Source organism: Leptonychotes weddellii, chromosome 12 (assembly GCF_054177405.1).
Source record: "Leptonychotes weddellii isolate Sample4059 chromosome 12, ASM5417740v2, whole genome shotgun sequence".
In the NCBI taxonomy this organism is placed as follows: Eukaryota; Metazoa; Chordata; class Mammalia; order Carnivora; family Phocidae; genus Leptonychotes; species Leptonychotes weddellii.
The window spans coordinates 40,683,863-40,707,883 of NC_138380.1; the positions used below are offsets into that span (position 1 = coordinate 40,683,863).

General features: G+C 39.9%; 1 protein-coding gene across 1 annotated transcript; it reads right to left on the reverse strand.

The window, feature by feature from the left end:
* Positions 1-1,121: 1,121 nt before the first annotated feature.
* LOC102732612 (proliferation-associated protein 2G4-like) lies at positions 1,122-22,124 on the reverse strand. Its single transcript, XM_031038319.2, is given in 6 exon segments — positions 1,122-2,184; positions 2,187-2,392; positions 2,395-2,559; positions 15,380-15,461; positions 18,880-18,998; positions 22,034-22,124. Coding segments are annotated over 6 exon segments (1,473 nt in total). The 3' UTR covers positions 1,122-1,374.
* Positions 22,125-24,021: the final 1,897 nt, after the last annotated feature.

A 24,021-nucleotide genomic window follows, 5' to 3' on the forward strand; every position in this document is an offset into this window, starting at 1 on the left:
TATTAAGAAAAGGAGCAAAAATTAGTACATAGATAATTAAATCATAAGGAACTTTTGAGTGAAATTGTTAAGCACAAATCTGAATCTAAATTTCCTAGACTCCAAAGAGGAAAATATATAGTTCATATTACCCAAGGGCAGAAAAAATTATTTTTCACTGGGCTTCACGAGGGCACTAAGTTTTGGTGAAAAGTATCTTTAATAAATACCAGCGTGAAGTCAAAGACATTCCGCTCATGCCACTTTCTAAATGTCTTCAGAAGACAAGTTATCTAACATCACCAGCTCTTAGCTTCATCATTTTCCAAGATGGGCATAGTACTTTCAATCCTACCAGATTGTTTTGAGGACTAATTGCAGACAGTATGATATGTCCCACTTCCTTGGGCTCAGAGTAAATTCACATTTTGGTTTTGATTCTAATAAAGTCGGTCAAAGCTTAATTTTGCTATCTAAATCACAGTTTTCCATTTTGAAGAATAAAGGTGTGGGTCTTAGCCTAGCAGGTATCAAATCTTATTGAAATCTATAATCATTAGAAGAATATTATATTGGTTCAGAAACAGAGACATAGATTAATGGATTATGAGAGTGGCCAAAAGCAGACCTATGGGTATATCAGAACTGGAAATAGAACAGGGGAGCACTATAAAGCAGTAGAGGAAATGATGTTCTTTTCCATAAGCAACATTTTGACATGTGGAAATTCTGTATCACACTTTATACAAAAATAAATTTTAATCGAATTGAACAATTAAAGGCAAGAATGTGAGAAATTAGAAATAAATCAAACTCTCATCTCTCTCTAGAAAGAGATCTCGTATCTCTAGAGAGAGATGATATAGATAGATGATAGAGAGATAGATGATAGACAGATAATAGAGGTAGAGAGAGAGGAAGAAAAAAATTAAAACAAATGAATGAGATCTAGCTCTGTATCAAATGGATAACTTTAAAAAGTTAATGTTGGGTGAAATTGAAGGCAGAAACATAGAATATGATAACATTTATGTAAATTTTAAACACATCACTATATCATTTATGGACACACACATGTATAGTAACAGAAAAACATGGATAAGCAGTTTCTTTTATTATTATTTTTTTATTTTTTTGACTCCTGATTTTATTATTCAATTTCTCTTCTCTATTTAAAGTAGTCTTTGGTGGCTAGGAAGCCTGGCCTCCCAAGACCAGAGTCAGTTGGAGCTGGTTGTTGTTGGAAGGGGTTGGGATGGGGACAGGGATGGGGGCAGGGAGACCCTGCTCTGTTGGCTGTTCTGGGTGGAGAAGACAAACTGCACTTCACAGAGCCTGGGGTGTGGTGGGAGGGGGATGAGGCAGGAGCAGCAAGCTGGGGAGATGGGACACACCTCAGTCCCCAGCTTCATTCCCCTCTAATGTTTCCCCACTGGTGGCATTCTCTGAAGTCCTGGAGACCTTCTTTTTTTTCTTTTTCTGGGTTTTCCGACTTGCAGAACTCTGGAGGAGGGCCTTTAGCTCTGCATCCTGGACCTCCATCTCAGACTTGTAGAGGTCAGGCTCAAAGGGACCACTGGTTATTTGCATGGGGCCATTGGGCATGAGCAGGACTGTAAATTTAAACTGGGCAACAAATTCACCCTCCTTCTCATAAAGAACATTAAATGGCTGCAGCAGTTCGTGTTTGGCGCTCTCCACCACACCCATCCGGGCCTTCTTCTCATCTTCAAATGCTCTTAAAGTAAATGGCATGGTGTCAAGACGCCTTTCAACCTCACTGAAGAAGGCACATGAAGTTTTCATTTTCAGGCCATACTGTTTAGAAGGGTCTTGTTTGTAAATGGCGGTTCTCTGTCCTGCATCCTTGGCCTTGCCCTCTCCTGAGCTGACAAGAACATCCACAGCATATACTTCACGTACCTCCAATTCAGCTTTTTCATGGTCCTTCTTCTGCTGGTCTGTGGGATTCTGGATAATGGTTTTCTCTCCATCAATGTCATGCTGCTTCAATTGATGGGACAACATACCTTCTATTGGTGTGCAGTTAAACGAGTGGGCGACCTTGTTCCAGGCTTCTGTCACTTGTGTGTTCTAGTTTCCAGGTTTGACCAGGCATAGGGCAGCTTCAGCACAAAGGTGAGCTGCCTTAATGACATCTGCTTTCCGCCCTGTTACTTGGGTCCCCTGAGCCACATCTACCACGAGAAAGCGTGAGACCCGTTAGGGATGAAGCCATCCACATGGACCCCAAGGTCAACTTTTACCAAGTCGCCTTCCTTGAGAATATAGTCCTGGTGGCTCTTCAAAGGGGAAAAGTGACATACACAGTTATTTACTGAAATGCTGGTGGGAAAGGCAATACCTTTCTTCATTTCTTTTTCTTTCTTGAAAATTTTCCCTGTCTCTTCATAATCATGGCATCACCTTTCTCATACAGGCTCAGTACCGACACACCTGAGCAGGATGCCGCCACCAAAGACCCAAGTCGTCTTGCAAAGCCACCTCTCCTAGACACAGGACTCTCATGTTTCCAAATTAGTTTATGGGGCACATTTCTTCCCACAACCGCTGAAAGACCTGTTTAGCCACAATGGGCTAAAAGCCCACATCAGACTCTGCATTCAGGAAACAGAATCTAAAACACGAGGAGCAAAGGTTTAAATAACAGAGCTGACAGCCAAGAGTTACTTTCCCACACCTTTGGCAGTGTGTACAGATCTTTGACATTTCACCAAAGCTAAATGTTCCACTCTAGAACCTGACTCGTTCTTTACTATTTTTATTGTGTTGCGGCTTAAAAAAATTGCCAATTAAGTTAAACGAAACTGTCGCACAATCAGCTTCTATAATTACCATCAATGCTTTATGATAGGCTCAAACAAACAGAGGGTTTGATTTTTTTTTTTTTTTGCCAGAGTTGTAGTTTCTTTTTGTAGAAACAATTATCCTGGTTGTGCTTCCCAGCAAAGGGAACACATAGCCCGAAGCCACTGCATATTTCATTTTCAGTCCAGCAGTTTCAGAGTTCTCGCTTTTCCCAGCGACTGTTCAGTGGGAGGAAAAGACAACCCAAGGCCCTGGGTAAAGCACGGTATGTCACAAAGCAGGCAGCGAGGCCACCAGGAGCTGGACGAAAAGAACGCTGCCCCGGTCTGGTGCTGCCAGCTTCCGAAAATGCACATTCACCCACAGGATGGAGTGATGACAGGTTAAGATCCAGTACCACAACCAAATTCATGTGTTCCTTCTCCAGCAACAGATGTCACCAAGCATAAGGATACAAATCTAATGTTACATTTACTAACATCAGCAACGAATGGTAAAAGACACATAATAAATTGCACTGGGAATGTATTGGGTTTAAACTTCCTTTCCATCACCTCCTGGTTGAACGAGTAACCAGTCTCAGTTTTCCCACCTGTAAAATAGGGTTACCAGTAGCATTTAGCTCACAAAGCTATTTTGAAGATTAGGTAAGTGAATGGGTTGACTCATTTATTCAACAAATATTTATTGAGCAGTTACTATGAGTCAGATGCTGTTCTAGGTGCTGGGGATGCAACTATGAACAAAGCAAACAAAATACGCCAAAGGAGTTTAAGGGAATATTAGCTGAGACAGTGCTCACACATAATAAGCACACGAAAAATGTTAGCTATGTTTTTTATGTGATATTATTTTACTTTTACATATGGATTTTGTTTTTGTTATTGTTACCTATTATATTTTACCCACACCATGGTAGCATATTTTATTATTGACACATCACATATGGGAAAACTGAAGTTCAGAGAGTCCAAGGAATTTATACAAGGTCAAATAATTAATACATTGGTCAATTTTCAAACCTGAGTTTATGGGACTTGGGTCCATGTACTTCCTAAACTCAGAGCACAGTGTTGATTTCTAATGAGTCCAGGGTCTATGCCTCTCAGCTACGATCAGCTGTGGATTCAGCATTCCCCTTGTTTCTAGATCATGGTATGATGGTATGATCCAATTCTTCATTTATACATAGTGATCGGGAGCTAAATGTTGTAGGCATCATCCTTTACCTGGAGAGGAAATCAGGATGGAAGTAGTGAAGAAAAGGTCAGACTCAGGTAATCATAAGGAAGAGCATTTCTACAACTAAAGTGATTGGACTTTGGTACGGGTTACAGTATGGGCTAGCATAATCAGTGGTGAATTTCTTGTCCTTGAGATGTTCAAGGAGAAGCCAAAAAAGGAGAATGTAGCCCACGGGATTTATATATCTGTTAGGGGGTTGGTCCAGATTTCCTACTTCCCAAATCTGGCTGATTCGGAGAATCTTTCAAAGACCTTGATAAAAATAGAGATTCTCTATATTTCCGAATCTCCGGGTTCAGAATCTCTAGTTCTCCCAGAGTTCTAGAATATCTGGAGTATTTAATATTTAGCTCAGAGAACTGTCTTGATGATTATGTCAGCTAATAATATATTTACCTATTAATTTGACAAATATTTATTGAGCAGTTACTATGTGCCAGGTCCTGTCTTAGGAGCTGGGGATATAACAATGAACAAAACAGTCCTTCACTTAAAGGAGCTTAGAGGAAAATGTCCAGCACAGAGCTCAGCACATAATAAGCATGTGATGAATATTAGCTATGATTTTTGTACTAGCATTATTTAATTAAACAGATTCATGAGTCATCTCTGGTCTTCTAATGTAGGCTGTCCTTAGATACTCTGAACTGAAGGATCAGCTCCGGGGTGTGACCCTTTCGGGTCTTAGGAAGGACATCTTGCGCAAAAACTCTACAAGCATTTCTTGACTGCCTCATGAGTGAATATACCACCAATATTTATTCATCTGCATCACTGAGTTGTAGAAAAGCTGAAAACAAAAGCACGAACTGGCAGCTTTCTGGAAGTGCCACAACTTTCTTCTAGACTGTGGACTCCCTGGGGGCAGGGTCCACGTCTACTCCTGCTCTGTCCCCACAGTTTCTAGGACACCACCTCGTACAAAACTGGATATCAAAGAAGTTTGTTTAGAGAATGGATAAATAAATTAGGGCAGTGTTTTCTCACTTGCCGGATCATAAGGTTCATCCAGAATGACTTAAAATACTGATTCTCATTACCCTCCCCAGGCCAACTAAGTCAGAATTTCAAGGTGAGAGGTCTCTGGGAATCAGTGTGTTTAACAACTGGCCTCCCTGAGGGGCCCTGGTGTCAGGAAAGTTAGGGATACACTGATGTAGGCTGAACTTCCCTGGGTTGGTTAGACCTGAGGACACTCTCAAGTGGGTTGACCATCCGGGACACTGGCCTGGAAACCAATTCCCATGCTTGGCTTTCCCCAGTTCATCTCTGCAGCTGCCATCCATTTGGAGACCAGGGGTGGCAGTGGCTCATGCTGACTTAGGCACTTGAGCTTAATTCGCCTTGCTTTTCTGTTTCTTTCTCCCCTGTGCTAAGCACCTATTTTAGAAGAATTTCCAAAGAGGCCTCCTAAATGCTCATTTTAAGAAAGGGAGAGAAGCTCTAAGAAACGCACCTTTTTTTTTTCTGCTAAAATAAAAACCTGTATTTTCTTCTTCTCCCACTGATTAGGATCTCAGCATTCCACCAAGACAATCTCCAAAAAAGGAAAAGCAAATGAGCAGGGCTGTTTCTGAGGGTATGAAATACTTTACAATTAAATAAGGTACGGTCGGGCTTGGGGCTGATCACTGGTGATGGGTAGGTTTCTGCGAGGCTGCAAATGAATTCAGCGCGGGACAGCGTTCCAAATGGCTCCTACAAGCTTTCCCTTTATTATTTTTATTTGGTTATGTGCTGACTCTCATCCAGAATTACACTTAATGCCCTAGTCTGAAGTTGTTGAAATGGCCCCCCATGGCCTAGTGTGACAGTGAAAGGATATTGCCTTTGGAAGCTGCTAATGGTCCATGAAAAGGAAACAGCCACGAAACAATGTCGGATAAAAATATTCACGTCTTCGCTTTCATGTCCATTTATTGAGAGAGAGAGGTGTGATCACAGGGAAGGCAAAGATTTCCAAGACAGGCAAAGGTAAAAAGAATGCAAGCACCCAAGGTTAAAAATATACCCACATTCACGCACACATTTTTCTACGGTTCATAATTAAAAGACAGAATTTACATTTGGAAGCCTAATGGAGCTCCAGACTCTGAGCACCGAAGGGAAAGAGCTCTGGGGCTATAATGGTAAGAATGGTGGTCAGCTGTGGGCAGGATCCTTAATTCCTTTATCTAACCCGTGTGCATGGGCACTTAGGAGGCACCGGGCCATGTGCTAGGAGCTGGGGATGGGGAAGTGAGTAAGGTGGGTCCCCACCCAGAAGGAGCCCCCTGTTGGTGCGGAAGAGAGACTCAACACACATCTTCTGGTAACTTGACAGGTCAGAACAAAATGCCGGAGGGGCCCAGGAGCATTCAGAATTCAAGGAAGAGCAGGCATCGGAGGTTGTACATTGCCAAGAAAAGGTGAAGAGAGGTGTTGGGCAGGAGGAGAGGGGAGTGGTAAGAATGTTCTAAGCAGAGGGAAAGTTAGGTGCAAAGACACAGCATGGATAAGGGGTTGATGAGTTGATAGAGTTTTGAGATGTTCAATGTGGAAGAAACAAGGGGTGCTCATGGGAAGAAGGTCCAGGTAAAGCTAAGGCAGGGGAGTAGGGCGAGATGGGCAGCAGAGAGACTCAGAGAGAACTTGTCAGACACCATACAAGTCTGACTGGCTCCTAGTAGCCAGCCAACCCTTCACTAACGACAAGGGCACTCACATACTCTCCTCTTGCTCTTAGCGAGTGTTTGGCTTTAGTGTCTTTAGTGAGAGTATGAGAGAAAGCATCTATTACCTCTTGCCTCTAGAACATGACCCCCATTACATTTGCCTCCCACCAACACTCTCAAAGGGAAGATGGGAAGACATTCCAGCCAGAAGTAATCTCTTACTAGAAGAGAATAAGAAGTAATCAACATCATCATTTGAAACTCAGTTATGTAGGAATTTTATCCATTCATAACAACTGACATATATTAAATGCTTAATATGTACCAGACTCTATTGTGTTTTTAATGTCTTTTTTTATTAAATCCCTCCAACCACATTATGAGGAAGTACCTCTTTTCTTCTTGTTGTATAGGTTGAGGAAACGGAGTCACAGAGAAATTATAAGCCCAGACCTCACAGCTAGTCCATCTGGCCCAAAGGACTCCAGAACGTGGCCTTCAGCCAGAATAGAGAAGAGAAATGAATGGCAAGAGAGCCTAAAAATATTCTGAGAAGCTGAGATAAATTAGTACATATTTATGTTAACTAACAAAACTTATTCATTAAATCCCTTCCCCCTCCCACCACCCCCACACGTGATTTATATGATTTGTGTATGTTCTGAAGTACAGTTATTTTGGTAAGGGTTACAAAGACATTTTGGCATCAATTCAGAAATGCCATGGTTTATTAAAGATTAACGGATAGAGAGCTGGAAGACCTGAGTCTTAGTCTTAGTTCTGCTATTAATTAACTGTTTAATTTCCTCAAACCAATTGCTTTCCTTTTCTGGATTCAGCTTCCCCACCTGTGAAGTGCATTGGGGTGAGGAGCTACTGAGGTTTCCTGGAAGGTTAGTTAAGGAGGAAGATGTTAATCTCTGTCTTGACAGAGCCCAGGACCCAAGACCATAGCCAGTGGTCCCATGTCCATGCCTCTTAGATAATCATAAATTTTCTTTCTCCCATTAGTTATAGTCTCCCATTAGTTATAGTTGAGATGATTCAGTATACATATTTAAGAAGACCCAAGAATCTATTGGCTGATCACTTGACTATGCTCTTATAGGTATGGTAGACTTATTCCATGTTACTTTTGCATGAGACTAACTAATTTGAACCAATCTAAACTTGTACTGTCCAGTATGAGGGCCACTAGCCGCATGTGGCTACAAGCACTTGAAATGTGCTTAGTCTAAGTGAAGAGGGGTTGAAAATGTAAATACACATCAGAGTTTAAAGCTTTAATAGGGAAAAAGAATGTAAACTATCTCAACAATTTTTATAGTGATTACAGATTGACTTTCCCATTCTGAAGAAACAACAATATACGTTCAATGAATCAATAAACAGAAGTAATTGAGGGGCAGTACATACAGGCATTCATGCGCACACAGTTCAGAGGGTTGAAAAAAACAAAAGCCTTTATGGTCTTCAGTGGATGAACATTAGTAAATATAAAAATGCCTTCAAATTAAATTTAAATGTGCATCTTACTGACCTAGTGTCTTAGTCTGCACCCATAACAAAGCACCACAGACTGGGTGGCTTAAACAACAGAAATTCATTTTTCACCGTTCAGGAGGCTGGAGGTCTGAGATCAAGATACTGACCAATTCCATTCCTGGAAAGGGTTTGCTTCCTGCTTTGCAGTAGGCCATGGTCTTGCTACATTTTCACATGACGTTTCCTCTGTACACACACACATACGCACACAGAGATCCTCCTCTTTTATAAGAACAGCAGTCCCATTGGGTTAGGGCCCTCACCCCCTCTCTAAATATGATCACATTGTGGGTTAGGGCTTCAACATGAATCTTTGGTGGAGGGGGAAGCAATTCAGTCCATAACACTCAGTGTGGCTATCCTTTGTTGAAAAGCGTAGGATAATTTACTTTGTAACTGCCTACATTCCATGTTGCCTAGAAATGAAATTTTAATTTTCCAGTGTAACCATAACGTGGCAGTTTCAATCTTGAGTATTTTTTCATCTCCTCTTCTTCCCAATACAACAACAATAATAATAAAATAATAATAATAACATTTAGGAGGAAAAATATTACCCTAAGGGACAGCCATGTTTACTGTGTAGTGATTTCCCAACAGAAATTAATTCCAAGCAAATTTACATTCTACATTTAAAGAAGGTATAAATAATTCATATTTTCATATCATTAGCACTGTGCATTTCCTACACCAGGGTACCTGTAATTTTTTCAGCTTATCTGTTCTAAATTTTGGTTCCATAGCTCATTATCACATTGTTTGTGCTTCTGTTCCAAAGTGGTAATTTAATAGTCTTCCATAGAATTATGTTCAATTAAAACGTTTTTGGTTTTAACATTCAAAACCTTTTTAGTTTTTAATTTAATTGCTGTAACTTTGTTTGTATGTATCATTGACATACCTTATTTCTTCACTGCACTCACACAAATACCAAACCTTCCGAGTAAATAAAACCTTCGACAGCTAGGAGTGTGCCCAGCTTTTTCTCCCTCCGCACCACGTGACTCATTCGCGGCAGCCTCTTTGAAGGGACTGATTCAGCAACATTTTCTGTCTAACATCTTCAGCATTTTGATTCCACAGTCTCTTTAATGGGCTGCACAGTGCAGAAAACGGAGTTGAATTTTTTTTTTTAACTCCTGTTGCTTTTCTGAAAAGCCCAAGAAACCTATTTATATCACAGTGCTACATTCAGCATCAGTCTGCATGTTACATATTCATGGCATAGATCTAGATAGATTCACAAGCAAGAACCCAGGGAATTCCAAGCTGTAAATTGCAGAAACCACACTGATTTCTTCACAAAAGTTTGCAAATTGTAGGTTGTGGTTTTTGTCAGGGAAGCTATCTAAAAGTTGCAAAAGCATTCCTTCTACTATCTACAATATTTTCACTTTAAGTGAAAGTATTTCAAAGAGGACATGACATGCCTTGAGTTATAGAAAAAAGTCAAGTGGGATAGAAAAGGTAAGATGTAGAATTTTAAGTCCAATTTCACTTATTGCACCTAAGGAATGATGAAAATTTTAATACTATCCATAGTGATCTATATGTCAAATAATTGTGGCAAAAATAATACAATGATAATTTATGGAAGCAAACAAATCACCTACCTGGCCCTCTGGAGGTGGTAAAGCCACTGATCCCTGAGGTCTCCAAGATTACAACATAAGTGACTCCTGCAGAGAAGATTCGCTGACCCAGGATTTCTATTAATACCCTAAGAACCCACTAATCGCCACTAACCCCCTTGAATTTTGTCCACCCCTATTGATGGGTAAAGATGAATGAGGAGCATGGAGGTCGACATGTGGAAGGACAATTCTAGGGCAGCTGAAAGTCAAGGGAGGGATGTGATGGGGCTGTGGACTCATGACTTGGGAGTAGGAGATACACCTTGCCTGTTCACTGAAGGTAACAAAACCCACAGCACCGGCCTTCTTGACACCCCCACGAACCTTGTTACTAATGTAGTGACTTCCTGGACTCCTGGCTACAATCGCTTGCAGAAGGATGAGTCCCTCTCTGTGGAATGCCTGGATCAAGTTGCTTACAGGTACTAAGAACTCCTTTGGTTCTTGCTAAGTTGCCATCTTATTTGAAAGGATCAAAAGCCCACAATTTATGATGATATAAATACAGACCTTTGAAAATATGGGGATGGGTGGGCTTAAAGCACTGTAATAATTCCATTTTCTTAATCCAAAAAGGAAAATGACTGTAATTAGGCTGAGTTGTCTGCCAAGTTTCAGCCTGGAGGGACTATTTTGGCCAAGATATAAACCCCTGAGAAGAGAGGCTCATAATGGACGCATCAAATCACACTTAACTATGGCAGAACAAGTAGCTGCTTTGTAATGCAATCACTCAATGATCATGCCTTATGTTAGCATTTTAATTAAAATAAAGAATACTTCCTCCTTTTTACTGTCTATCACCCTCTTCTCAGATATTATTACCAGATAGGACATTTAGATTAACCAAAAAAACTCTGTGAAGTACAAAAATAGAAATGAAACATCACCTTCCTCATGCCCCTACTTACAAGATACCTTCATCAAGGCAGACTGGGAGGCAAAAAGAAAAAAAAATTAGGTAAGATAAGCTTCAAGAAAAATTCAGGTTTTGGCGTATTCATGCCTCAATCTATGCAGTGTGAATCTCAAATTCACTGGGGATATAGAGAATTTCATTTTTAGGGAAGTTGAGTATAGTTTAATTAATATAGCTGCGGAGCACTAACTGGAACCTTAATGACTTGAGAGAATGAATTCACCTCCCAATGAGCCTAACCTCCTCTCAGGGAAAATTTACACAGAGGGAAAATCAAAATGATTATTAAATGAAATTACTCAGTGCAGTCAGAAACTGCAGCTACACCATGATTTCATGTCCCATCCAATGGAAAGCTCCAAAGCCAAGTGGCACCTGGTTTACAGTTCTAAAGCACAGCTTAGATGAAAGCTCATAACAGCACCAAAGCTTATCCTGAAAGGTAATCACATCTTGATATCTAGGGGTAATTGACATGTGTGATGAGCAGGGTATTATTCAAAATATTGTCATCAGACATGAGCATAAACCAACCAAGACAGATGCTGGCCATAAACAGAGTCTAATAGTCATAGTGGGAGGTACTGGGCAAACATCAGTTATACAGAAGGTGGAATGGGGTTGAAAGGAATTTACCCAGGTTTCGTTAAAGGAGACTTTTATGAAACCAAATGAGACCATGAGTGAAGAGGAAGGAGAAAGATGCTTGTGTGTCTCCCCAAATTGATCCCCTGACCTGGTGCTGTGAAACCTACAACTGTGAAGGAATGAGACATCCTCTCCACCTCTGTGCTGTTGAAGTCTTCTGGAAGGTGGCTGGAGGATAAACCCCTGCTCTCTTCCCTGTCTCATCTTCCCACATCCATACAGGGGCTGAAAATTCCAGAAAAAAATCCAAGATAGAAAAAGGAGCTAGGGGAGGGCCGATGGTGGTACACGGCATTCTGAGGAATGTCCCTCAAAACAAAGCACTTTAGTCAGAGGCACAAGTGAGAAGAAACCTAGAAATAGCAATTTTGAAAAAGAGGAATAAAGTTGAGAGATTCAGTGATTTTAAAATCTATTACAGAACTCCAGAAGTTAAGACAATATGGTAATGGTGTAACAATAGACATTTTGACATATCCCATAATGATGGAATAGAATTGAGAATCCAGAAATGGACCCTCCCATTTATGGTCAATTGATTTTCAACAAAGGTGCAAGACAATTTAATGGGGGAAAGATTAGTCTTTTCAACAAATGGTGCTGGAACAATTGGATATCCACATGCAAGGGAATGAATTTGGACCCCTACCTCATACCAGACACAAAAATTAACTCAAAAGGGTCATAAGCTTCAGTGTAAGAGCAAAAACTATAAAACTCTTAGAAAAAAACATAAAAGAAATCATTGTCACATTAGGTTAGACAATGGTCTCTTATGCTTAAGTGACAAAGCAAAAAAGACAAAGTGGCCTTCATCAAAAGTATGAACTTTTGTGCATCAAATGACGCCAGCAAGAAACTGAAAAGACAACCCATATGATGGGATAAAGTATCTTCAAATTATATATCTGACTAGAAACTTGTATCCAGAATATGTATACCATATAGAACTCTTACAACTCAACAATAGGAAGACAAATAACCAAAAGGGGAAAGCCTCTGAATAGATATTTCTCCAAAAAAGAGATTTAAATGTCCAGTAAATACACAAAGAAATACTCAACATTGTTAGTCATTAGGGAAATACAATGAAATGCCACTTCATACTTTCCAAGATGGCTATAGTAAAAAAAGACTGACAATAACAAGTGTTGACAAGAATGAGGAGGAATTAGAACTCTCCTCTTCTGCTGGTGAGAATGTGAAATGGTGCAGCCTCTTTGCAAAACAGTTTGATACTTTCTCAAAAGGTAACATAAAGTTATCCTAATACACAATAATTCCACTCCTAGCTATGTATATTCCTAAGAGAATGAAAACATATTCACACAAAGCTTGCACATGAAGTTTCATAATAGCTCCAAAGTGGACACAAGTCAAATACCCATCAATGGGATGGTAATTTTATGAAATAGATAAATAAAATGTAGTACATCCAAACAATGGGATATTATTCAAATAGCAACAAAATGAATGAAGTACTTATATGCTACAACATGGATGAAACTTGAAAACATTGTGCTAAGTGAAAGAAGTCTGTTGCAAAGGCCATGTATTGTATAATTCCATCTACATGAAATTTCTTAAATAAGAAAATCCATAGAGACAGAAAGTAGATTATGGTTTCCAGGCACTGGAAGAGGAGGGGAATGAAGAGTGACTGCTAATGTGAATGGAGTTTCCTTTTGATGTCATGAACATGTTCTAAAATAGATTGTTGTAGCAATGGATGCACAGTGTCATGAATACACTAAAAATCACTAAACTACACACTTTCAATGCAGGAATTTTATGCTATCTAAGGTATGTCTCAATGAAGCTTTAGAAAATAAATACAGGGTTCTGAGTGGGAAATGTAATGATTTGAGGCAAAGCTGAGTTTTTACCTGTGAAAGCATGGGACTATAGTTTCAGATACATAGGAAATTTTAAAATATACTCTTTAAAAAATATTAATTGATGATCTATTTCAACTAACCTAAGAAGGGGTCAAAAAAGAGGAATGTGGCAAGACTGTTGCCTATCCAATATTGATTTTCCCTTTCTAATTGTTCATGTTGGCAATGTGTCCATCGAAAAGCCACAAGTCTCTCTGGAAGCGGGGTGTGTATAGGAGCTGGCTAGGCCAGACATAGTTCTGGCCAATGAGATGTAAGCAGAGTGTGCTCAGTGCTTCTGTGAAAGTATTCCTCTCCTGATACAAGGATAGCCTTCCTTCCTTCCTTCTTAGGGCCCCTCCTTCGTATCTGTTGCACCCAATGCAGTCATCTTGTGAGCGGGAGAAAAAAGACCACATCCCAGGGATGGTATAAAAGATCCTGGGTAGCCAATGATATTGTGAAGCTGCTGTACCAATTGTGATTTCCCTACCTTTAGACTTCTTGTTATACAAAAGAACAAAAATAGCTATCTTGTTTAAGCAACTGTTCTTTAAGTTTTCTGTTATACATTGCTGAGTTCACTCTCCAGCCAACAAAGGTTATGAAAGGCTGGGTTTAAATATTGCAACTAGTTAAGTTAGAAATAAACCTAAGGGCCCCTCCCCAGGTGGCTCAGTTGGTTAGTCTGCCTTCAGCTCAGGTCATGATCCCAGAGCCCCGTGTTGGGCTTCCTGCTCAGCAGGGAACCTGCTTCTCCCTCTCCCCCAATGCTTGTGTTCTCTCTCTTGCTATCTCTCTCTGTCTCTCTCAAATAAATAAATAAAATTTAAAAAAAGAAAGAAGCCTGAAGAACATTTAAAAATCTAGCTAGAAGCAATGTCCACAATAGCCAACCTGTGGAAAGAGCCAAGATGTCCATCGACAGATGAATGGATAAAGAAGATGTGGTATATATATACAATGGAATATTATGCAGCCATCAAAAGGAATGAGATCTTGCCATTTGCAACAACATGGATGGAACTGGAGGGTGTTATGCTGAGCGAAATAAGTCAATCAGAGAAAGACATGTATCATATGACCTCACTGATATGAGGAATTCTTAATCTCAGGAAACAAACTGAGGGTTGCTGGAGTGGGGGATGGGGTGGGAGGGATGGGGTGGCTGGGTGATAGACCCTGGGGAGGGTATGTGCTATGGTGAGTGCTGTGAATTGTGTAAGATTATTGAATCAGAGACCTGTCCCTCTGAAACAAATAATGCAATATAAAAAAAAAAATCTAGCTAGAAACAATGAAAATACTGAAAAAAATATATACAAAGGAAAAACTAATAATATAATGCATTTTTGTGTATTTCCTTTTAGAGTCATGAACGTGTTCAAAAACAGACTGTGGTGATGGACACTCAGCTCTATGAATATGCTGAAAACCAATGAACTGCATAATACAGAATACTGCATTCTGATCTAAATCTCAAATATTCTTATAAGTCAGGTAATAGGAGTGTGATTAAGTATAACAAAAGGGAAAGTTGGGAATTAATAATTACTTCTCTTAAATAATGGGATATTGAAGATAAAATTCAATTTTTGAATCTTATCATAGGAAAACAGGTTAAGAATCTTCTTCAACAAACATTAACTACTAGTAGAAATTTTAAGAGAGGAGAAAAAGGGAAGAAATTATCTTCTATACAATACTAAAAGATAAAAAGGGGGAGAAGCGTAATGAGAGGATTAAAATCAATTATAATAATAAACCTAAAAGTCACATTTCAGATTGCATTAAAAAAATCATAATTTTTATTTCCAATAGACATATTACAGCAGACAAGAGTTAGTTGGTTAACTAGCCAGATATTTCGAACTCATTCTTCTTCATCTTCTAGTAGAGACTCCAAAACAGATAAATGCTTTCTAGCCTCCCTTGCAGCTATGGCTGGTCATGTCATACAGTTCTAGTCAATGACAGGGAAGTGTGGGGCTCTGGGAAAGTTTTTACTTTTCAGATGAAAGAAACTAACATAACTGGTGCCATTCTTACCCTTTTGTCTTGGCTTAGAAATTCTTGTGAGGTCCAGAGCTGCAGTATTCATCTTGCAAACATGAGGCAACAAAGTAACATGCTAAAGATGGATGGCATATGAAAAGAATCTATGGCCTTAGAGGTCTTAAAAGGCAAAACAAAACAAAATAGAAGAGCAAAAGACACCACACTTATTTGCTTAAGCTATGGTTAGTTCTGATTTCTGACTTTTGGCTAAGAGCATTCTTTGCTGATATTTACAATATACATAAAATAAAATGACAAAAAAGTTTTAAATTAATGGAGTGTGTGATAGTAAGCAATAACAACACAAAAAGAACATGTTCCTATGTTACTATGAGAGAAAATGAAAGAAAAAGGCTTAAATAGAGGGCCTTGTTACATCGATAAAGAACAACTGTTATAAATGTTAGAAATAAAACAATGAGTAAAAGTAATAAAGAAAAATTTATTGAAATATGGAAAACACTTAAAATCAACAGAAAAATATTTTATAGAAAAATAGGAGCAGTAATTCTTTAAAAAACCTCCATCTAAATAAAATAAATGATAAGGTCCATAGAATTAATAAATTTATGCAACATTTGTTTCTTTGTTAAGACCAATGAAATAGGCAATTCTAAGATGGGTAAAAATTATAAAAATACAGAAATATGCAACATTCACAATTAGAATAGAGAGTATAGATAAGAGACTGTAGCAACTGTAAGTGAATACTAGCTATAATTCTTTGAAACTAAACGTGAAGATGCAGATAAAATGAATAATTTTCTAGGGAAATGTAAATGACCAAAATATAAACAAAGATGAAAATTTGAATATATCAATAATCATGGACAAAATTGAGAATACATTCCAAGGATCACTTAGCCCAGATGGTTTTAGAGACAGCACTATAGACCCTGTAAAGAGGAGGTACATTTTATATAAATCAGGGGCATACTAAGAGATGGAAATTCCTCAAATGATATTAGTAAGGTAGCAAAACCTTGACACTAAAAATGTGGTCTTAAAATAAGTTGCACAACACTGACAGTAAATGTCACTTGCTAATACAGAAACTAAGACCCTAATTAAAAATTAACAAATATAAGAGTATATACACCATGGCCAAAAAATAGTTTAGCCAGAAACTGAAGAATGATTTAATGTTTTGAAATTAATGTAATCCATGGTTATAATAGCCAAACAAAGAAACAAAAAGCATGTAATCACTTTGAAAATGCTGCATATATGCAAGCCTGTTTTAAGAAAGAAAAAGAAAAAATATAAAAATAGAAGAAATCCGTAAGTAAATGGGATAAAGGAGAGCACTTTCCACGCATGGCAAAACTCTAGAGTATGAATGGTAAATGGTTTTCTCCACCTTTGCTCATTCCTACCAGTTGGCAGTAGCTGTGGGTAGCTGTCAGGGTAGAGGTATAGTTTCCACCACATTAGTGCAAGGCTGAGGAGGGGCAGAACGTATTTCATGATGCCATGAAATCAAGAATAAAATCAGAATGTTCATTTTCATGGTATTATTTAACATTTTCTGAAAGTTCTAGCAAATACAACAATTGTTGGAAAGAAGAGGAAAATGTTACCATTATTTCTTTTTTTTTTTTTTTAAGATTTTATTTATTTATTTGACAGAGAGAGACACAGCGAGAGAGGGAACACAAGCAGGGGGAGTGGGAGAGGGAGAAGCAGGCCTCCCGCCGAGCAGGGAGCCCAATGTGGGGCTCGATCCCAGGACCCTGGGATCATGACCTGAGCCGAAGGCAGCCGCTTAACCGACTGAGCCACCCAAGGCGCCCCTGTTACCATTATTTCTAATGATGCCGCTTAGCTTATGTTAAATCAGGACCATGTTAAGTGAAGATTACCATTACATTAGTTCATATAGCAGGGGGATGTCATGAAAACCAACATGCGTGGTGCATCAGCCATGTAGGAGCAGGGAGAAGGTCACTGATAATGCGCAGAAGGAGGGAGCCCACCTTGTCCTTCCTCCTTTAGGCCTGCCCCCATGTGGGAAGAAAGCACCTCCAGCACCAATCTGGCCCCAAACTGTCTCTACTGGAGCATATTTCCAAGAATTATGGACTTACTAAGCATGAGGAATCCAAAAAATAAGGAGGTAATTTATTGTTATGGGAAGAACAAGTTCTAGCAAGCAGGAGTCCTGGATCCTGGCCCACCTTTGCTGGGTAGCCTTGAGAATATCAGTTGACTTTTGCGGTCATCATTTAGAACATAAGCAGTCTTTAGAAAAAAAAAAAAAATCAATAACCCACCTTCTTTTCTACTATGTAATCACATCCTTTACTGGCAAAAATAAATGCACTTTCTAGTGAACTGGGCCCAGAAGCTGTTCATACCAAAGCTCATCACATTGTTATTATTATAATCACATTATCTTTGAGAAAGTAAATGTAGGATAACAATCTTGATCTCTGATTTTGCTAAATAAAGACTTTCATATAGTCTGTGCTAAAATGTGTTGAACTCTGAGTTATTATCTGAAGGGAGTTCTTATTTGGCAACCGGGTTAATCAACTGTTTCACAATTTGTCATATATCCATGCCAGTTAATTTGGGTGTCTGACAACAGGAAATTTACTTTTAAAGGCTGTGATCATTGTATGAGAGGCGTCACCCTTCCGACTCCTAAATTAAGTATCACAAATTTGAACAATAACGCCCCATCTGCCAATAAATGAGCAAACCAATAAATAGATAAATAAATATCCTTAGTTTTTCAGGAGCAAAGGAAAGAAATAAATCTTTCCCTCAGCAGCACCTCTCAATTACTCCATCATAATTGCGAGGTATTATTTTCACAATCACTTTTGAATGCGTCACATTTGGTAATTATTATATAACTTCCTTTCAAATGCACTCCTACACTTACTGCATGCATAAGGTGATTTTTAACACCACTCGTTCTGTTTCTTTAAGAATTTCCAAAGACACCCTTGAGAAGATTGGGAATAAAGGAAAGCTAAGGCATAATAGTATTTCTAGTTCACTTCGAATGAGACTTTATTGTGCTCGAGTCGATGCTCTCAATGTAAAGAGTGGTTAAGAACGCAGACTTGCAAAGTTCAGCTCTGTGCCTGCCTTTTCTCACTTGCCAAGTGATGGACACAGCATGTCTTTCACGCCGTCATTTTGAATAAGGTAATATATACAGCGTTTGGAATATATACAGCATTTGCCTCGCCCACAAATGCAAGCTGCTCGTTTTAAGTGGGTGATCTCATTTCCTTCTCACAACAGCCCTAGAATGGAGCCATGAGCTTCTTCCTTTCACAGTTGAGGAAAGGTTAAAGGTTGAGGGACCACCAGAGGCTACCCAGGACTCAGGATAAGGAAGTGAACCCCCATTCCATGGTTCTTTGAGGCTTCACTTCTCTTCTATTCTAGCCATTGTGTGAGGGAGCAAGGGTCAGAGCAGAAATGTTAATGCCCCTTGTAACCTCAAATATGAGAACCCCATTTCTAGATTTCACCTCAGTCTTAAATTCCTTAAACTCTCCAAATTTCCTCAGAAGTCTTGTCTGGAAGTTGTTAATTTCACAATTCTCCTCTAAACTGATAATAAGGTTTTCAATTCTTCCATAGTTGGAAGCTCAAAAACAGAGAGAATCCCTTAGTGTAAGATAATAAAGACAATCATCTATATACAGCTTATGGGCAACAAATACCTTTTAGACCAAAAACACTTATATTTATAAGGTGACTTACATGTACATATATTTTACTGTTTAATTCCATGACCTAAATTCGGCAGGATGATGCAGCTTTTGGAAAGGGGGTAAGACATTCAGGGAAAAAGAGAAAGCAATAAATATCTCACTCATTATTTATCACTTTGATCTCCTGGAGAAATAAAAAAGTCAAGTAACTGAGGGGCGCCTGGGTGGCTCAGTCATTAAGCATCTGCCTTCGGCTCAGGTCATGATCCCAGGGTCCTGGGATCAAGCCCTGCATCAGGTTCCCTGCTCCGCGGGAAGCCGGCTTCTTCCTCTCCCACTCCCCCTGCTTGTGTTCCCTCTCTCGCTGTGTCTCTCTCTGTCAAATAAATAAATAAAATCTTCAAAAAAAAAAAAAAAGTCAAGTAACTGAGCTGACATGTTCATGTTCTATGAGAATTTCAAGTATTTGTGAAAAGAAAACAAAGATTTTTTTTTAAGATTTTATTTATTTAATTTACAGAGAGAGAGAGAGAGAGAGACACAGTGAGAGAGGGAACACAAGTAGGGGGAGTGGGAGAGGGAGAAGCAGGCTTCCCGCGGAGCAGGGAGCCCGATGCGGGGCTCGATCCCAGGACCCTGGGATCACGACCAGAGCCGAAGGCAGTCGCTTAACCAACTGAGCCACCCAGGTGCCCCAAAAGAAAACAAAGATCTTATAAAGATGTTGAGCGCATATATATTCTCAATATGAAATCAATATGACTCTTAAAGTGAAGGTCGATATTAATGGAAAAATGTGGCAAAGAGCTAAACATGCTCTTGAGCTGAAGAATTTGGACCAGTATAAATGATTTGGAAGGAAGGAGAGTCATAGCCTGGGAGAGTAGGAGGAATAAAAGGTTTTGTCCTTCTGCCCACTCCTGGTATCTGCCACCACTCAAAGCCAAAGGACTGCTTCTCTCACATCCCTCTTTAGATCCACTGAAGGGATAGGTGAGGGCAGAGCTCTGTGGCACAGCTCATGGACTCCCCGCCAAGATGGCTGCCTTTGCAGTGATACCACCTTGCCATGAGAGAAAGCAAATGCCCGGGTCTGTCAGGATGGAGACATTCATCTCTTGGCCTCTATTTCAGCATCACCATTGCTTGGGGCCTCTATTTACCTCTCTGAATCTCCCACATCTCAGTATCCTGTTTATCCTCTCTCCCTCACCTCAGTTCTACTCCAAAGAAGATGGATCCCAGGTCACTAAAGATGATTATATCTTCTGCAGTTTGAACGTATATCCCTCTGCTCCACAGTTTATTTCATCACGTTATTGTGCTATAGATCGGAGAGAGCGCTGATCCAACAGGATTGACACAGGCTCACAACATTCGTGAAGATTTTCATGAATTTTCAGAATATAAGAAAGTAAATGAGGTTATGAGCTCAGGCTGTATTGATTTTGTATTGCTGTGTTCTGTTTTATTGTTTCCACTCTGTTTCATGGCCAAACAACCACACCTCGACCCTGTAACAGATTCTCTTGCCCAAACCATCTCCTTGATGGCAGTACGAGATACCACAATAGAGCCAAGTGTGCCAAAACCTCTCATCATGTAGAAAAATAGCTAGGCACAAACTCGTGAGTCAGGGGCATTTGTTACTTTGAAAGGCAATCCTTTCTTATCAGAGTACCCCACATAAGCATTGTTTAAGAGTTACATTTGAAAACACTTCAGTGGAGGTAGAGGTCAAGTGTTTCACTTTCTGGAACCAAACCCAGTGCCCTGGCACATAAAGCTGTTCAAAGAATGGTGATCCCCCCCCCACCACCCAGCCTAAGTACATTCCAAAAGCTAATGGTTGAGCTGCTGCATGACTTTCAGAATGTTCCCATTCCATCAGTCCATCGTGACTTGTTTCCATCGTTTCTTCTGAGAAAGACTATGAAAGTTATGTGATTTTAAATGTTCAAATGAAAGTGTTTACCCATGCATGATGGTTCCTCCCTCTCTCCTTTCCTTCCTGCCTCTTGTTACCTTCTTTCTCTCATTCTTTATTCACATGTGATTTTATTAACTTTCAATAAATGAAAAACTAATAATTCAGAAATATAATGTGTACCTAACCTCATTCTGGATTTGAAAATAAGAACTCCCACTTTTCTAAAAATGTTGCTTTTGATTGTCATTATAATTACACCAAATTTCACTGTGCTGGTGAAGACACTGCTAAAGTCATCATTTGGTACAGAAACACCAGAGATCCTTGTCTGTTTTTTTAATAAATAGGCTCAACATTTTAACCTAGAAAAATTTTAAGTAAAAAATTTAAAAAGTGCTTTGGGAAACACAATGAAAGACAAAAGAGAGCTGGAATGACTTTGAAGCCTCCGTCAGCCCGTACAGAAGTGAACGGTTGATCCACAAGTCTGCTCACATTGACGCAGAGAGATCTGCAAAGACATCACTACGATGGCAGATTGCAAGTGATAGAATATAGTTACAAGAAAGAAGAAGATTCATAGGGAAAAGCAAGAATATTTGGCTAGAGAGATTCAGGGAGCAGGTCAGGGGAGGGGAGAGGAAAAGATGCTGAGAAAAAAGTGAGAAAGTGTGAAAGCTATCTATTCCATATTCTATACACTACAAAGGTTGAGTGAAACCCGGCTAATAACAAATCCATGTACATGACATGTGGTTAATCATATTCTAAGAATGACATAAATGATAGCCAGACACATATAAACAGGGAAAAAATAGATGGCAAGCCCTCCAGAAAGGAACTAGAACATGAAATGTGGAATGGAGAGGCCTGGGAGGTATCACTCAGGATGCGAAGGTTCGCACAGCCAGACCAGTCTGGCGAGAGTCCATTTTTCTCTGGCTCGACCCTCACTTACTGCATGGTGGAAATTTGAGCATGACTTCAAATACCTCCACCTTGGTTTTTGGGTCCTTCCAGCTAGTGCATCTGTCATACCTATTTCCGCCTGTTCCAGTGACTGTGATGCATCTGCTGCGGACGGGACCCAGAGCTCCTGAAGGAGGTGGTCCCCCGGCTCCCATAGCATGCCGCCATGTCCACAACTCACGCCAACACTAAGGCTACATGTGGACAGTGTCTACATTGCCACGTGCCACGCCTGATACCTGGGCTACCACCCAGCGGTGCTGACTTCTGCTCATGCCAACTTAAAGCTCTTGTTCTGCTTTGTACTTGTTCTCTATTATACTGCTCCTCCTGAGATGAGGCGGAAGGCGTGAGACTTGGGCTACAGGACAGTCCGCATGATGGACACCACACCATCCCCTTGCATGACGACCTCAAACAGACCCCAAACATCACTTCTCCCTTCGTATAAATTCCTAGTCCTGGAGGGCCTCTGCACAGACCCTTCCAAATAAGTCTCTGAATAGTAATAACTATTGCGTTTTGACCTTTCGCCAGCACTGAGTTTCATATGAGTTTTCCTTAGTGAAACAATAATCCTTTGGGATGGAAATTATCCCCCCTTGACACATGAGGAAAACTGAGGCTCAGAGAGGTGGGAGCCTCGTCCAGCACCTGTCAGCTGGTTTTATATTCAAGTCTTCTGTGCTCCAAGAACGAAACTCTTAACAGCTAGACACAAGGCGTTCCAGAGGTAAAGCCACACAGACAGCAGCTCCTGTGTACCCGAGGCAGGGTGCAGGGCTGTCCCTTGCCTGGCTTCAAAGCCACTACATTCCTTTAAACGGAATACCCAAGGAAAGGGAATACCCGATCACACTGGATGGGAGAGGTGAAAGACTGCAGGCTAGCAGCAACTTTGTATGAAGTAGAGAGAAGTGGCATGTTTCAACTCTGGGAAGTCCCAAAACTCTGAATTAGCACAATACACGCATACCTGTAATAAGGATTTTCAAACACTAATAGTGTATGCACATGTCAAAAATTTTTTTTTTAACATTTCAGTTTTATAAGACAATTAGCTACAAAGAACATGGCCGTAGGAAATTAGGTGTCATTGTTTGACGCTGCCTTATGGAGTGGAAACAGTGTAAATTTTAATTCCATGACCGAACGGTTCTAAGTAAGACAGTGGAGAATAATCATTCTACCTGATGTTTGGAAGGAACTTGACAAGGGTAGGCGTGTATCTGAGTTTGTAAGAAGCTGGAAATGAGAGTCAAAGCATGTGCAAACATTTGTCTTATATGTAGAGGGGAAAACAACTGGCCGTGCAGATTCCAGGTATAAACTGGCATGGCTAAGACATGGAGAAAGTATAAAACTAATCTATTGTGTGCCTTCCCTGAGTCTGCTTCACTTCCCATCCCCCAAGCCCATAATGTCCTCATTTACAAAGTTCTACGCTCAGGTGTAAAGCCCAAGACTAAAAATTACTTTAAGAAACATATCCCAGGGGCGCCTGGGTAGCTCAGTCAGTTTAAGTGTCCTACTCTTGGTTTCAGCTCAGGTCATGATCTTAGGGTCCTGGAATCGAGCTCCGCATCAGGCTCCATGCTTAGCCACAGAGTCTGCTAAAGTTTCTCTCTCCCTCTCCCTCTGGGCCCCCCATCCCCTGCCCGGCTCACGTGCTCGTTCTCTCTCTCTCTCTCTCTCAAATATATACATCAAAAAAAAAAGAAAAGAAAGACACATATCCTAATATGTGAAATTCCAACCACCATGAGAGATGTCTTGTACCCTCATTTTCACGCCTTGGGGACAATTCCCCAAGGTAGATAGTAGATACTCTTTCTTTATGAATATGCCAATGTTCCCCAATGAATAGATTAACTTAGTTTTGTCCTGATTAGCTTTATTTCTATCGTTTCTGCTTTACGTATTTTAAATCTATACACGTTTAGAATGATTGCATCTTCCTAAATGGATTGAGTCTTTTATTTTTTATAAAAGGGTGTTACTTTATAGGACTCGAATATATCTTTTTCTATCTTCTGACTTCCATTTTCAGCATCCTA